The sequence below is a fragment of the Anoplopoma fimbria genome, chromosome 17 (assembly GCF_027596085.1).
Source record: "Anoplopoma fimbria isolate UVic2021 breed Golden Eagle Sablefish chromosome 17, Afim_UVic_2022, whole genome shotgun sequence".
NCBI lineage: Eukaryota > Metazoa > Chordata > Actinopteri > Perciformes > Anoplopomatidae > Anoplopoma > Anoplopoma fimbria.
Genome location: NC_072465.1, coordinates 6,583,489 through 6,600,481, shown reverse-complemented (window position 1 = coordinate 6,600,481; position 16,993 = coordinate 6,583,489). Strand labels below are relative to the sequence as shown.

Below are 16,993 nucleotides of genomic sequence, written 5' to 3'. Positions count from 1 at the left end.
AACGACTGTGCGGCGGCATGTATTACACTAAAACCAAAACTGTAGGTTTCTCTTTATGACAGGGTATTTGTAGGAAAACTAGTTGGATTTATTTCTGATTTGTATTGTTTTATTGAAATGGTAGGGTGTCAGTTGTATTTGGATTTGGATTGTGACGATGGAAATGGGCATTGCTCTGAAGTTTCCATCAGCTTGATGATGTACGCTGTACAAATGGCCAGTGATCTGAGGAATTATTAAAAAAATTGAACAAATAATCATTTTCCCTGCATGTACAATCTTAAAACATATGGTATTCCTTTGGGACAGTGTTTATGTACTTATGCTACTACAATGTCCTATTAGTGCTGTTTATCTGCCTTTGCAACTCAAATAAAATAATTTTGTTGTTGCTGTGATATTTCTCCTCTTCTGAAATGTCTTATTTGACTATTATAATTATTTAATTAATTCCCACATTATATTGCAGTTCAGTTGCCCATATTTAAATTATTTCGAGAAGAGGAGGACAAAGTCAAGTCAGTGAAACCCAACGACTTTTACTGTAGCTGTCTCAATCAAGACTTCATAAACTAGAAGGCCTATGAGACAGAATCTCAGTGGAGACACAGTTTAATTGAATTCCACAAAGGTTACACAATTTTGGATACCTATCACTTCAGATACCTATCACTTCTCTCCTTCACCTCTGATGGATTAGGAACCTCTGTAAAGGCACTACCCAGTGTTTACTGGCCTTCACCAGGTTGTGATATGACATCACTCCGTTTCTTCCAGAAGGTGGTGCAGTTACTCTACTGTTGTTATAAAGCTGAGACAGCCTGTATAACAAGGTGTATCTTTTTAAAAAAAAAGATATTTTATTAGATAACATGTGGCAGGTCTCCATGAAATATTGATTCTTATTGTAATCACAACAATGTCATGAAAACTACAATTTAGTAGAAACAGTGTGCACATTCATTATTTTCGAATGTTTACACCGCCCCTCTAAATCCCCATAATGAAGGAAACAGTGGTGACTGAGTGCTGGGACCAAAAGTTATATGAAGACATGCATGCTGGGTGAACAGACCTTTAAATGAATAACATACACACCTACAGGCTCTGATGTGCTTGTGTTTCTCTATGCACTGTGGTGGACTATCGACCTGTCTTGGTTTGCAGTGGGACTGTTTTATTATATTTTTAAAGCACACATTAAACACAAAATGAATGTCTTGCATCAGTAGTCATACTAGGTGCTGCAGTGTTCACAACCCTGAAATAAACTATGCAATAGAGCTGTCAAATTGCTGTTCATCGGGTCTCTAAATCTCTGCACAAGCGGTCATTTACACAACTTAATTATAACAATTTTGCTACACTTCCTTCACCGTTTCTTGTCTGCTGGTCAACACCGATGGACGTCCCGTGAGTTCACATCAACGAGGCTGGTGTTTTTGTTGTTGCAGAGTGCGTGAGCATGCAGGCTTCATCCTGCGCACTTGAGCAGTGATCGTGGAGGTGGGGAGGTGGGGAGGGCCCTCGGGGCGAGCACACCCCTACCGCCCGTGTCAGAGTATTTCAGAACAGAGGCCAGTATTTAGTCATTCTGCATGAAAGCTTGCACACACACACACACACACACTTGTCTGCTCAAGTCCTCTCTAACTTGTGGACTATAGGAAGATCTTTTTTTTTTTACTGTTTCCTGTGGATCCGAGGACCAAGATTTGATCTACTTTTTTTTGTTTGTATTCTCGTAGAATCTGTGCGTCGTGACCACAGGATACTTTTACGCACAGTTATTTTACGCACACAAGGACAATGCCTCGATCTTTCTTGGTCAAAAAGTACTTCGCGAAACAAAAGCCAAACTACAGTGAACTGGAATATCAGAATGGTGAGTTATGAAACTTTTTTTTATTTGTTTTTTTTTTGTGAGAATTATGTAAGATCAAGTGTTAACACTAGTAACTATAGCACCTGTTGTCTCTAGTGTAGTTGCGAGTTTTGTTTAGTTAAATGTATAAATACATTTTGGAGAAAAAAAAAAGACTGTGTTTAGCTTTATGTGCCTGGTTCGGCTACAAGTCGGGGCCCGTTAGATGCACTTTCCCCCCTTTCTGCAACCAGACAGAGCTCCATTCATGTTACAAGCCCTTGTGAATACGTGGGAGGAAACGGCCCATGAAACCACCCCATGGCTCCAGCTTTATGCTCCGTAAATGCTGAGAGAAACACGAATGAATAACTGAAACGAGTACAGACAGTATAGGTGTAGTGGATGGAAGTTTCTAAGACCCATTTCAAATGGTGAATTTGTCTTGTTTTAATGCTCTATAATTCAATTAAATATCATTGAACTTGTTGTGTACCGTCTGTAAGCTTAAACCATCCTCACCCTTCTCTCTCAGAGGCATCACTGGAGAGGTATCCTTTTGCTGAATTCTCATCAGGGGACACCTCCACCTGCTTCACAACAGGTCTGGTGTGGGACCTGAGCATGTTGCCCACCCTCTACCTGCCCTCCGCCCAAACCGAGCCCTCTGCCACCCCGGGCCCCCTGGACCTCAGCTCCCCTTCAAGCCTCAGCAGCAGCGCAAGCAGCTGTGGAGAGGAGGATGAAGGACGCACCTCAGACCCTCCCAGCCCCGAACCTGTGCACACCTACGCACCTCGCCAGCGGATGAAATGCACCGGCGTCATGCCTCACATCAGTCCCCCTGAGGAGGAGGAGGAGGAGAGAGAGGCCCCCGTCACAGCAGCCAGGCCAGCCTTCCTCTGCAAACACTGCCCCAAAGAGTACACCAGCCTCGGGGCCCTGAAGATGCACATCCGCTCACACACCCTGCCCTGCGTGTGCACCACATGTGGAAAGGCTTTCTCCAGGCCGTGGCTGCTGCGCGGCCACATCCGCACACACACAGGTAAGACTCATGTCTGCAACATAACAACACACATCCTTCCACCATCTGCCCAATTTCCACTTTATTGCTGATTCACGAGCAAATAAATCAACTTAGGTGTTGCCGTAAAGCTGTAAATTTACATTTGAGCAGCTGACACTGTCTTCATGAGTTGGGCTGTGATGTGAGAGAGCAGGATATCCATGACAATCAGTTTGATGAGCTCAACACTTGATCAGCAGACTGACTATCTCATAGGGAAGCCCTCAGTAGACCCCTGCACTCATTGATCCCTCATTGTGTTTAATGTCCCCGCAACAATGACTCGTCAGCTAATTATCTTATCACGGCTGCTATGGAAGACAGCAGATTGGGGACACGGGTGACAAAAGGTTTTAAAGAATGCCTGAAGGCTCTCTGCTATCACTGAGCACTTTGTACCGGCAGCCACTTGTTAGCGTGCTAATCTCATTTGGCTCTGATTGAATCATGCTAATGCAGTCAGGCTCGACCCCTCCAGCCTAACATGTGCTCCTTCATTATCTTCAGTGTGTGTGTGTGTGTGTGTGTGTGTGTGAGAGAGGTGTTAATAGGAGGCTCTTGTGAACTCAAGAGATGGTGATTGTTGTGTGTCAGTCAAGTTATATGACGTTTGTTTCCCTCCCTTTCTCTGTCCAGGTGAGCGGCCGTTCTCCTGCCCCCACTGCAACCGGGCCTTCGCAGATCGTTCCAACCTGCGAGCTCATCTGCAGACACACGCCGAGGTGAAGAAGTACCAGTGTGGCGTGTGCTCTCGCACCTTCAGCCGCATGTCGCTGCTTCAGAAACACAGCTCCTCCGGGTGCTGCTCCTCTACGGTGTGATACACCCCAGAGAGAGAGAGAGAGAGACAGAGTGTACCCAGTCAGAGCTCAGGGCAGTGGAGGGCTATTGGCCGTGGAGAGGGGGTCTACACAAGCCCAGCTGGCCTGTTGACGACCCATTTGGCCACTAAGTGCCTGAAGTGGCCTTCTCTCAGAGACACGGAGGGAATAGAGCCACATTATGGATCTGACTTTACAAGTCGTTTAACTTCTTTGCTCTGTGAAAAAACGTCTGAGGAGCAGACCAAATCTGAAACTGAGCAATGCCGACACTCTCTTGTTATCTACGCCCTTTGTTGCTATTGTGCCCATTCCAAAGACCAAATATGTAGTGAACTCATTGGGGTAAGAGGTGTTCTTTCCTGTCTCCGTCCTGGTGCCGGCCAGCTCAGGACCATAGCCTAGACACAGCTGCTGAGAGGTAGGGGTGCGTGGGTGGAATAAATCTCTCAGCGTGCCTCAAAACACACACACACACGCATTCACACACACACAAAAGCAAATGCACACACAGCTGTCCCTGGTACTGTGGTGTAGATAGACGAGGTGCTAACAGGTGCTACAGCCATGACCTTGCTGGCTGATAGCAGGTGACTTCCACTGCCCTTGGTTAGCTTAAAAAAAAAGAGGAAGCGTGTCATCACGAAAGAATGGCATCAGTTAGTCGTTTTTCGCCAGTGAGGATCATTTTAAGCCTCTATTTTGTCTACATCCGAACCATCTCTTTAATCTGATGATTTTCGGAGATAGGAGAAAGCCATGCTGTCTGTTATTTTCCAAAGGAGCTTCACTTTGCAGCATTATGCAACGTGGATGACAATGCAAGCCATGCACTCAAGGTTACCACAGTGTTAATAATACCAGCCAAAGCCATATTTTGTAACTTAAGGAATTTGTGCCTTGAAATTGTATTACTTTTGAAACCAAAAATGTGCCTTTTTTACCTCAGTATTTGTGGTTTTAAAATAAACATTGATTGCAGTATTAGTAGAAATTAGCGCCAAACAGTTTGAAATGCAAGAAGGCTGGGACCAAAGATTTTTAAGGTTTACACCATGGAGACATGGTCGACTAATATGAAATAAGAAACATGTCAATAGACAGTACAAAGATGAATTTTAACTTTCCTTAACTTTTTATGGCAGTGTTTATAGTGCAATGTGCAGATGATGTGTTATTTCAATTTTGTACTATGCTTGTTTGTTCACTCCTATTTCTTTTATGTTGTAACTGATACGTTTTCATTCAATAAAGTAATTTATGTTTATTAAAACCTGCTCTGTCATATGCATTAGCATAAGAAATCCACACTTGTACAGTTTAATCTCTCCTTTGATACAATGTGGAAAAGGGCGCAGTCGATTCGTTGGTTATAAAAGGTCTGTTTGATCATTAACTGGGAGATTTCTGATCAACGTCTTGATGTTAGGTGTGGAGAATGAACCGACCATTGTTGTGCAGCTGAATTGCAGATGTGCAGGTGAGCACACTGTGTGATGGACGGGAACAACTGACTGCACCTGCTTCCAGTTTGCACCTGCCATCTACTCCTCACTGTCACTGTGCAAACACTGCTCGATATGTGAATGTTTGTGTGTGTGTGCACGTACCAGTAAAAGAGAACTTGATTGAAAGTCAACTTCTGTTTTCAATCAATCCAATGATTTGAAATGAGTTCATACGTGCTCACTACGGCTCTTGAAATGGCCTAAAGGTGGAATTCTAGTGAGACATATCCAGTGTGTATGTGTGTGTATTATTTTCCTCCTTAGGGAGAGTGTAACATTCTCCTCTTCCTCTGCCTAGACGGTGAGTCAGAGTCTGCACAGACTAAAACTGTAGGTTCTCATGGCTCCTCTGCTCTCAGTCAATAAGTCAAGCCACTAGTCAGTCAGTTAGTTGGTGTGCGTGGGCTGAGGTCCAGCTGGGCTAGTACAGAGTGAGGCAAGCTATTCCCCGGCAAAGTTCCTTATTTCCAACTGAGTCAGGGAAATGTACTCACAGCTACCCGCCAGGACGACCATTGCAGCATGTAGCAGTGACTCACCTCGCACACTCAGTACTTCAAACTATACTGCTTATACAGATTTCCAAACATCTGCGCCCGAACACCAACCAGGTCCAACACGGAACTAATGTGAGGGTCTTTGTTTGTAGTTCCTTGGGTTATTATGCTCTCATTTCTTTTACCCAGGATGCTCTTGGATAAAAGGGCTATTAAAATCTCAGCTGTTGGAGGTTAGCTCAGGACTATTCTGATGATCAGCTTGTGTGTCCTGAAGTGAGGGTGGTAGCTCTGATAGGAAAGACAATCTAAACAAGTCCCTCATTTATACTTTATTCTCAAGTTTTTTCAAGATGATTTTAATCTGTGTGGTTTCTCCCATTACATCATGTTTCTAGGCTACAATGATGAGGGGCTGCGGTTCAGGATTAGGGGAACGGCTTTTTAATTTGCTTTATTTAAAAAAAAAAAAATAATCTATACATTAACATTTCACCACATCATGCCTTCTTTTTTACATCCTAGTTTTACATGGTCACCCTCACCACATTTGGTCAGCAAAAACATTCAAATCTTTGCTGCATCACAAGTTACTGTACTTATTTCTGCCTTTTTATAGAGAAAGGAAAACACAACACGTTCCCCTTCTTGTTCCTTGGGGAGAGTTGAACGCCTGGATCTGAAATCTGAGAGCGTTTTCCTGCTGTGTGCTTTACAGTGCCAGAGCACTCACTGTAATTTACCAAAAGTGGCTGCTATTTATGCCATAAAGCATGTGTTTAACATTCCTGAACCCCACTGTGTTTGTGTATTCCTCGCTCTCTCGCTCGCTCGCTCCCACTCACTCTCCTGCCTGCCTCCTCGACTGTATTTCTATTTGTGTATGTGTGTGTGTAGTGAGTGGAAACGGTCCCTACAGAGCCGCAGCCCTTTCCCTCTTCACAGAAGGATCATCTCTCCCCCTCTGAGACAAGGCCGACAGGAAGTGGGAGTTTACATTGGCCTACTTTACCCAAAAAAGCAGCCTGGATGGAGGAACTGCAGAGCTGTTTCTGCTGCTGCTGCTGCACTTTGCCACGACCAGCGCCATGTCCCATCCCCCCATCAGCTGTCCCACCCATGCCTGCTCTTTTTTCGCCAAGTTTTCGGGGTGGAGTCTGGTGGCCGAGAACTATGGAGTGGCCTTCGGTGCAGCAGCAGTTAGGGCTCATGGCCTGGGAGACAGGAAGGAGCTGTCAGCATCCCATAAACAGGACTCATCCTGCACTCATGACACACAAGACCTGGAGAGAATTCTCCCAGGAAAAAGCCTTGAGGCACCCACTTTAAATCCAGACTATGGTTCAGTCTTGTGCTTGTCAATGACCTGGTCAAGATGAACCGCGACGTAGACACTAAATACGGGTAGACTGCTTTTCACTCTTGTGACTATCACCTGATAGGCTGACACGTTACAGTCAGTTGATAATAAGATGATTATCAGTAGCAGCACATCCAAATAAAGTGTGATCACATCGCCATGTTACTTGAGATTAGCGATGTGTAAAATATAACCTGAACAGCGGGATCGGCGTGACAAGGCAGCCGTCTGTTGGCATGGAAGCAGAGCAGTCCTCATGCTTTGTGCGTAAGAATAGAAAGACTGTGATGTTTTGATAGCATTGAAGCTATCATTCTATCCTCAGCTGTACTCCCACAGCACCTCTCACCTCGTGAATGACTCCCTTGGCCTCCCCCACCAAGATTAGCACCTCTCAATGTCTGTCACCTTGCTAGAGAGCACTTCACTACTCTCTACAGTTGGTGTCAAGAACTTTCCCTGTCGTACATTGGTGGGAGTTTATTTCTGCAGTGTTGTCTCACTCTTAACACAGTAAAATTCAGAGTACTGATGTAAATGTGAGAATGCGGAGCTAATTCCTTTTCGTTGGGCTGCAAACAGGCCCGAGACACAACCGCTGCATCTGGTAAATAAGAAGGCCAAGAGCGGTAACACCACAAGTATGCCTAATGATGGATTTGATCAGGCTGTGGAGTTGCCCCAAGGCTGGATTGGAGAAGTGGTTGGGTGGGTTAGGGGATGGGGGTAGGGGTGCATATTAAAGAGTAATGAATCACACACTCAGTCACAGGGTCGCCGGCTATGAATGTGCTCTCTGTTGGTTTTCCTGGAGCCTGGAGTTTACTAACTGATGACGCAGGCTGGACTTGATCAGAGACATGTGTTGCTGCGGACTCGATGCCAGTGAGAAGCATAGCGAGCGAGAGGAGGGGGGGGGGGGTAGAAGGATGGATGGCGCCTGAGCTCTCTGCTTCTCTTCTGTGTGTCCTTCTGGGCATTGCCTCACACTAAGGGCTGGTGCGATTGGAGAAGGGAAGGAGGGAGAAAATAAATCCTGCTTCTACCCTGGGACAGGAAACGAGAGATTCTCAGAGAGTATCCTGACCCGGCTTTCTTAACTGTTGTTACTCCCAAATTCTTGTGTGGCATCTCAGCAAGCAAAGGAGTAGCATGTCCGCTGTAAAAAAAAAACAAGGCAACCAAAACAGATATCCTTCTGACCTTGACAGAATGAAAAATAAAGACAATCAGAATTCGTCATGTGACTCTTCTTAACCAAACAACACAGTATGCTAACATGCTCACAATGACAAAGCTAACATCCATATGTTTAGCAGATATAATGTTTACCATGTTCACAATCTTATTATAGAAAAATTGAGTCATTGGGATTCATCATCTGGACACCATGAATGTCTGTACAAAATTTTAAAGGCAATCCCTCCAATAGCTGCTGAGATATTTGAGTCTGGATCAAAGTGGTGGACAGACCGAACAACAGGCCGACATTGCCATCCATGCTGCTAGCATGTTTAAAAACAGAGAAAGTCACCCCCACCTGTTAAGCCCATACTTAAGATTCCTCTTCACCTGACAGTGGAGGAAATATCACCTGCTCTCCACACTGCAACGCACCTGAGCATATTTTCCCAGACAAGGTGCAAAAGGACGTTGGGCTGTTGCCTGAGGCCCTGACAGAGTATTATGAAAGACGTAGTGTAGATTTGTGCCCACCTGTCAGGACATGTCATGGTGTAACAGTGTATAAACAGCATCAGGCAAAGTGCTGGGAAACATATTGTCTCCCCACTTGTTCCTTTCGTTTCAAGGTTTCTGATTTGTTGAAGCTAAGAAAGCTGTGTGTGAAGAGGAGAAGCGCCAACTCGGGCAAGTCGGATCATGCCATGACTAAATGTGGCATTGACGTGAATATCGCTGACAGGAAGAGGATTGCAAATTGAGTCACGACAGTGTCATTTCCCATGAACAGGCTCACAAGTTCACAGATTCTTAAATCCACACCAGTATGAGAAATGGAGGTGTCGACTGCTTCCCATTTGTTCCAATGGAGATCAAAGAAGGTTAAGACTTGAGGTAGTGCATAACAGGAACAGATGCATGACATCAAATCACCTCTACAGATAGTAAACACCAACAATCTGCCTCTTCTACACACATACACTCACACAGTAGATACAGTACAACAGCTGTCATATTGCCACAGATTACCACACATGCTGTCACACTGTCTCCAACATCCCCAGATTCAAATACACAGGCATACACACTGAGGAGTGCTCTTATGTGTGGGAGGCCTAAGCAGCTGGTTATGATGGAAAACACCCGACACTCCCACCGACACCCCACAGGCCGTCCCTGTCATTGTGACGCACCGGGGGCTGCTGATTCCCCAAAGCCTCCGCGGCTCCAGACCTGGGGGAGCGCTGACTATTCATCAGCAGTCCAACTTTCAAACAACTCCGAGCAAACAGAGAACCACTTGATTCTGCACAGTTGGTTCCCAAACAATAGACACACACACACACACACACACACACACACACACACACACACACACACACACACACACACACACACACACACACACACACACACACACACACACACACACACATGCGAGTGAGGAAGCAATCGCGCAACCCAAAATCTATGCACGCACACAGACACATGCGCACAAGTCCTGCACATGTTGAAGCCATTATCCTGTTGCTTGTTAAGTCATTACTCTATAGCTTGTTATTTTCTCAAGCAAGAGAAAGCAATCTATCCACAAAGGAGTGCTGAGAGATTTGCCACCCGACAGAGCCATGGGATATGGGAAGTTACCCTGAAATCTGAGGAATGCGGTGAGTTCTGAAACCTAAGGAACAGAGAAAAAAAGAATAATCTGGAACAGTGAAGCTTCTTTCCCGGAGTCTCCAGGCCGTAGCTGAAGCCAAAACCGTATGAGATGTCCGCGGGGAGGGAGCATTATAGACATTACTGATGACGGTGCAGAAAAGTTTCAGTCCACCAATGGGACATGGAGGAACTGACATAGTCTGAGAGCTTTGCCATATTCACGGTGGATCTCAGACATCTGGTTTCCATTTCCCTCCTCTCCCAAGACAGTGAGTGCTGGCAGCGGGGCCTTTCAATGAAATGGTCTATTCGACTTCCTGTGCTATCAGTTTAGCATAAGTGTGTGCAGGGTAAAGCGATGCTCAACACATAGGCAGTTATTAGTGGGAACTGCACTGCTTTCCTTCAGGTTTTTTTTTTTTTTTTACAGCTCCCCACCCCCAAAAGCTCTGACGCCACCCTCAGGGTTTATTAGCGGGAACACCCCATGAGCAGCCATTTTCACAGCATCCTCTCCACTCTGCTCCACACGAGGAAAAGCTGCGAGCCAGCACACTCTCACCACACTGCTAATGAGCGACACATGCCCCCTAGCTCCGCCGCTGACACCTAAGATCAAAGCCCTGGAAGAGAAGGGGACTGGTTTAAACATTAAACCCGGACCCCTCGTCCCCATCCGCCTCCTCTTTGACACCCATGCGATATGTCTGAAGGCAGCCAAATGGTGACGCACCTGTCCTTTTCTACATTTAACACAAGCAGCGGTGGTGTGGCTGTCTCGTGCTTCAATTCACAGGACCGATGTCGGGGCGAAGCAATGTGTATTCCAGCTGTGTATGATAGGAGATCAGATAACACAGTTCAGATAAACTGCATGTCAATGTAGGAGACATGAATGAGACATTGTGCACAGTCACAACTTTTCATAACGCCTGTACAGTTGGCAGATTACTGTACTCTTAATCTATTACCAACCCCATGATCCCTGCACTCCTTTTCATTGCTTCACCCATCTCCTGCTGAAATATTGTCCGAGCAGTTTCCATACTGCTGGAAGGCGTCGAGAACAGAGCGGGCAGACAGGAGAGAGATGGAGGCGGGGAGGAGGAGGAGGGGTGGGGGGCTAACCAGGGCAAAGGCAGGAAATCCCAGTGCAGCATGAACTATTTTCCTCCATAGTTCCACCAGAACAGCTCTTTGTACCACTCCCCCAACCCCCTCTATCAGGCCTCTGTCTCTGACAACCATCCACTGCTGTTCTACAAGGCAACCGCACCACCACCGCTACCACCGTGGAAAAAACAATCCAAACCTCTGTCACACACACACACACACACACACACACACACACACACACACACACACACACACACACACACACACACACACACACACACACACGTATGCAGTTCAGCCGTGGGCCGTTATTCAGCAGTGCTGGGGTTGTGGAGTGGGGATCAAAGCTTGGGGTTCCCCTACATCTCAGTCCAAACTCCCGCTGTGGTTAGGCCATAGACAGAGAGGCACCTTACTTTACACAGAGCCCTCAAATGCCAAAATTCACTCAAGTATACAAAAGAAGAAGCACACATATGCACTGGAAACGCTTCATGCTACACAAATTCAACACAGGAGGAAAATTATCTGTGGCAAATCAAGCACTTTTTTTCTATCTCGTCAAACATTCCTTGGCAATAACTCGCAATCCCCACACAGTATCACTTGATCATGGAGGACGCACATGGTCTTCATGTGACTCCAATGAGGGAGATGGCTCTGCTGAGGCATATCGCAACAAAACTCAATTTTGTCTGGGACCCTCATTTCACAGTGACACACATTCCACTTCATTAAGACGCAGCGGTTAGAGGAATGGGAGAAATTCAGGTCAGTGACACTGGTGAAGGACCGGGGAAAGCAAACATCAGCGTTTGACTCCCTGCCTCAGCAGGACTACTCACTGAATGTGTGTTTCCATATTGCAACATCTAATCCAGACACAGTGCTGATTTGTTGCAGAGCAGGAACCAGGCCTGTGAGTGACTTGGATTGATTTTATGCACCAGTGAGACCCCATGCAAAGACTGAGAGGCCTCCAAGAAAGCCCACAACCAGGCTCTTTTTTTCTCTCTTTCCCTGAGACAAACTCAAAACTGTAGAAGAGCCAAGTGTGAGTATAGTGGGTGGGAGCAGGCAAGGCACCTTGCAACAGCTGGTCTGAATTATCCGTGGGGTCGGGGGTAGTTGGCTCTGGGAGGTGGAGGGGAGGCGTGGAGACTCCTGGCGCCAGGATCGGGCCAGCAGGTCAGGGAGGATGACGATTACCAAAATACTAGCAGGCAGCCGTAGCCCTGCAGAGAGGGGGTGTTCCTGGCTCACACCGCTTACAGCTACAGGATGGGAAGGCAAGTGGACGGCCGTGGGGGTGTGTGTGTGAGAGAGAGAGGGACGCTCCTACTTCCACTTCCTATGAGATAGCCCCTTCCTGTCATTGAGAAACACAGAGAAATACCAAGTTAATGAGTTAGGTGGAATTACCTTCATTCCATCAGTGAATACAAGGGAAGTGTATCAGGGCTTACGCAAGCCATACACTGCCTTTTAAAATGCAAAAATACAGAACGTTTTATTTAGTGAAAACATAGCTTTTCTTTTGTTTCCGTTAAAGCCATAAAAGCAGCTGCTTGCAAGGTGCAGTTAACTCACAAGGTTCCTTTTGTGCTTCTTCTCAGACTGAACTGACCACATGTGAACAGATTCAAAACGGAGGTTAGTGCTCACATACAGGAACATGGCTCCCTCTGCTGGTGAAGAAGTAGCACTGCACCAAAAGACATAGGATTAGTGTAATGATACAAAATGTGAGTATTGGTGCATCTGGGGTAACATTCACTTATTAAAAAATAGATGTTCAAATAATCACTTGTCAGAGTTTCTTCATCAAAGACAACTGTGATAACATCTCTTCGTCCAAATTTCAAAGACATAGTGCATAAAAATGTTGTGGATATATTATAAAGTATAAATTATAAAATATGCATTTCTTTTATTTGTTTTTTGTGTTTCTTAAGGTTAATATAAAAGCAATGAAGAAAAAAGTCTGAATTAGGCAAACATAGTACTAATGCAACTTCAAATCTATTCATTACATCCAGATTTCTATTATAATTAAGCCTTTATTAGTCCCACAATGGGGAAATTATTTCTCTGCATTTGAAGCACCCGGGGAGCAACTTGGGGTTAGGTGTCTTGCTCAAGGACACCTCGGCATGTTGCCGGTAGAGGGGTTTGAACCACCAACCTTGTGGTTACGGGACAAGCGCTCTACCTCATGTGCCACAGCCGCCCCATTGATATAGTAAACTTCAGAAGTTACTGTTGAACAATATTCTTTAGCAAGCTAATGGAAAGATGAACAACAGTAATTAGCCTCAACCCTCAAGGCCCCTAGGTCAAAGGTCACTGGAGGAGCCGCACCTTCATATTGCAGGTTTTGGTAACACGATCATTGACATCTAAGAAACCTCATGGCTACTTAAGAAAAGAACAAATGCGGGACGACAAGCAGTTTCATTCATTCATTCAACAACACATTTGTGTTCTTTGTTGGGTTAAAAAAAATGAGAAAATTAGATACAACTTTCAAGACTTATCAGACATGGGGACCTAAAGATGATCTTCATCTAATCTCACACTGATGTCGTTAGAAGATCAATTTACCCTTTCTTTAAACATGACATGTGCTTCCTGAGTGTCATATGGAGACGTCCACTTTGGAATTGTGGACTAAAAAGGCCAAAACATACTATTATGGTCTTGGCTACAATTTTAACCAATATAAACTTCTCCTCTTCCAATGCAAGTGAGAGTTATCCATTCTTTTCTCCCATTTCCGTACAAAATCTCAAAAGTTCATGCAGATTCTTCTATTTCAGTGTGTGTAGCTACCCTATCACGATTAAATAAATCTGTTAAAGAAGACATTTAATTTGGCAACAAAGAAATACACAATTTAGCCCAATTGAGAGGAATTTGGGACTGTGATTAATGCTCTGTGGCAGCAGAGGGTAGCATTGGTCAGCTGTTTCACCAAAAGGGCAACTTTGCTTCACATTTGACAGACATATGGTGACTAAATGACTTGCAATACTCCCTCAAAAGTTGTTTTTCCTAAACAAAAATCCTGCAATCTGCATTTTCAGATTTCTTTTCACCTCTGTTCAGTCAGCTGCAGGTAAGAAATCTCCTCATGAGACTCCAACCTATGATGTTCACACTATTCCGACACTGCCAATTAGGAGATGACAACAGACTGCTAACACACTGTCGTATTGTGCGCTAAATGCCGTGTAGGAGAAGAGTTGGATTGAGACACGCACCCAGTGCCAGCTGTCCAAGGGTCTGGCCTGCTGCCGGGAAGTAGCAGTTCTCTGAATGCCAAGCTGAGCCTTCTGTTACGTCTCGGAGAGTGAATTAGGAGTACAGGGCTTTCCCTCAGGACTCTCTTCACCTGCTCCTGCTCCAGCTTCTTACCGCTCAACATCCTGGGGCCCCACATAGCTCCGACTAGCTGTTAAATGTTGGCAGGATCTCTAAGAGGCCTGCGGTGGAAGCTTTAGGTTGGACTGGGACTGACACCCTCTGCTGGACAAGAGACTGGAAAAATCTAGAGCCAGCCAGTTAAGTAAATCTGAGTTCTCACACAGATGAAAGAAACACTCCATTTAGATTAAAACTTCTTCCTCAATCGCTGAAGGTAAAAAGGAGAAATCCATAAAAGATAGGAGGGAGGGGAAAAAAGGCATGACAGATGGCAGCCGCTCCGGGCTGGATTTAAACCCAGGACGCCTTCATATCTGTCAGCTGTTGGCGCCTTAAACCAGGATTCCCAAACATTTTTATTTTTTAGACCCCCCACATTCACATGGACTTCACAATTTTGTTTTACTTTGCTAAGTTTATTTGATTATGAGAAGTAGAGCATTACAGTCAATCACACACAACTATAACAATGTCAAGGATGACACCATAAAAACCGGAGACTTATTTCCATTGTGGTCAATAATGTAAGGCTGCAGGTGACATCCTACTACCAACCACAACGACAAAATAAATCCATTTAGCATCAAATAATCATCAATAGAATCACATTAAATCAAGTTTCCTGTGTGCTTTAATTTGACCTTTAAATTTGAGGTGGTTATTTATTCTTTTAAAAATGCAAAAGTAACTATATCTAATTCCTGGTACCAAAGATCCTTAAGAAACAAGTAACATCTATCTTATCTGTTATACGACAAATAAGTGTAAGTATGTATAAAGTAACTATCATAGAAATGCTTTGGTCTGGCAGTATGTGCCTCAAGCAAAAAGATTGGCTATTTCTATATAGTTATTCCCAATGCTTGTCATTGGTGCCACTGGGTCGGATTCCAGACAAAATCAAAACAAAATCATGCAGGTTCTCCAAAAACTCGCTCCAGCAGGGTCGACAGGTGCTGTGAAAAATTAACTGAACTTTAAATAAAACACAGGTATGCCCTCTTCAAACCCTAAAGACTCTGTTGACATTAACAGTATAGTTTTAATTTCAGTTCGTTCCCTGTGGGAAAATATTCTGAATAGCAGGTCCAGCACTTATATTGACTGCAACACTGGCTTTTTAAACTTCACATTACATATAAATAGTAAATTTACTATTCTTCTAAACTGTGTGATTTCAAGTCAACCATTTTTTATTATTGATGGTCATTACTATTTGTGATGAAGAGCTGAGAGCCTACCTCATTTCAGTATTTAAATGTGTCTTAAGGTAATAAGGCTCACCTTTACCGTTGTCCTATGTGTATCGATGGATCCTAAAATATATTTTCCTGCTATTTTTAATGTGCAATTAAGTTATTTATTATTTGTTGGTCTAAGTCAGTTAGACCAACATCTCACTCACCTGTACAGTCTTCAACACCTGCCTGCTCATGATGTCAGCGACAGCCTCCTGACCTGTTGAACCTCCAGGTGGACCTGCTCGAGCACCTTGTGGTGGCATCGCCCGGTCAACCTGTTATACTTGTGCACTGCATTGTGAAGGAGTCAAAGTGACTCTGGTTTCTCAGCTGAAACTATCAATAAAATAATAATGTGCTTACCCATGAGGTGTCAGATCTGTGCACAGGCATCTTTGCACACTTTCAGCTGAGGAGTTGGATCGCAGTGTCAGCAGTCGCAGACTCTCTAGATACAGGATGGAGGCACATTTTCTTCATCATTCCACCCTGAGTGGTGTTGGGCAGCTCAGTGATACAACGTTTGAAGTCTGACTGTTCCGTCAACGACAGGCCTGATACATGGAAGTCCTGTCAGTGCATAAAAGGAAACCTGACAATATATTAATATTTTGCAGAAGCCAATACAATAAGCTCATATCATTTTGGTTGACATATTCCCATCGTTGCGACACCCAGAGGCTGGCATCAAGTGGCCCTTCTTTGTCCAGTTGCTGGGTGTGGAGGATGGGTTCATCTCTTATTGACTGGTAGCATTTGATCTTCAGGTCAAATGGAGGAGGAAGTGCCATGCCCTAACCTTTATCCTAAGAATAAATGCCAAAGCTGTGGTATTATAGTATAGCATAATTAATGTGATGTATAAATAGTAGAATATATATATTCTTTAATAGATGTGGGGTTCCTTGATGTAACCTGTTAGGGTTTAATGTGTTGAGCATTTAATATGCATCAACATAGCGAATGAGTATAACTTTTGTTCTTTGACTGGCTATATCACAGTAGGCTAAGTTAATCACAGACGTTATTGGTGTCGCCAGCGTTGTAAATTGGTGAGCTAGCAGCAGTATATTTGGCTACCTTTAGCTAATGTTAAGACTTTTCATCATCGATGAATCGTGAATTTACTTGTAACTTCAATAATGCTTGCACATTTGCACCATTATGCCATATTGTTTATATTGCATTTTCATATTTTAATTAATATTGAATATTGTCCACTGTACAGCAGGTTAATGCCGCTCCTC

General features: G+C 44.4%; 1 protein-coding gene across 1 annotated transcript; it reads left to right on the top strand.

Moving 5' to 3' along the window:
• The first annotated feature begins 1,594 nt into the window (after positions 1-1,594).
• On the top strand, positions 1,595-5,200 carry snai1a (snail family zinc finger 1a). The gene is made up of 3 exons (XM_054617160.1): positions 1,595-1,885; positions 2,400-2,912; positions 3,570-5,200. The coding sequence occupies exons 1-3, from the start codon at positions 1,810-1,812 to the stop codon at positions 3,752-3,754; spliced, it is 774 nt and encodes a 257-aa protein (XP_054473135.1). The 5' UTR covers positions 1,595-1,809; the 3' UTR covers positions 3,755-5,200.
• Positions 5,201-16,993: the final 11,793 nt, after the last annotated feature.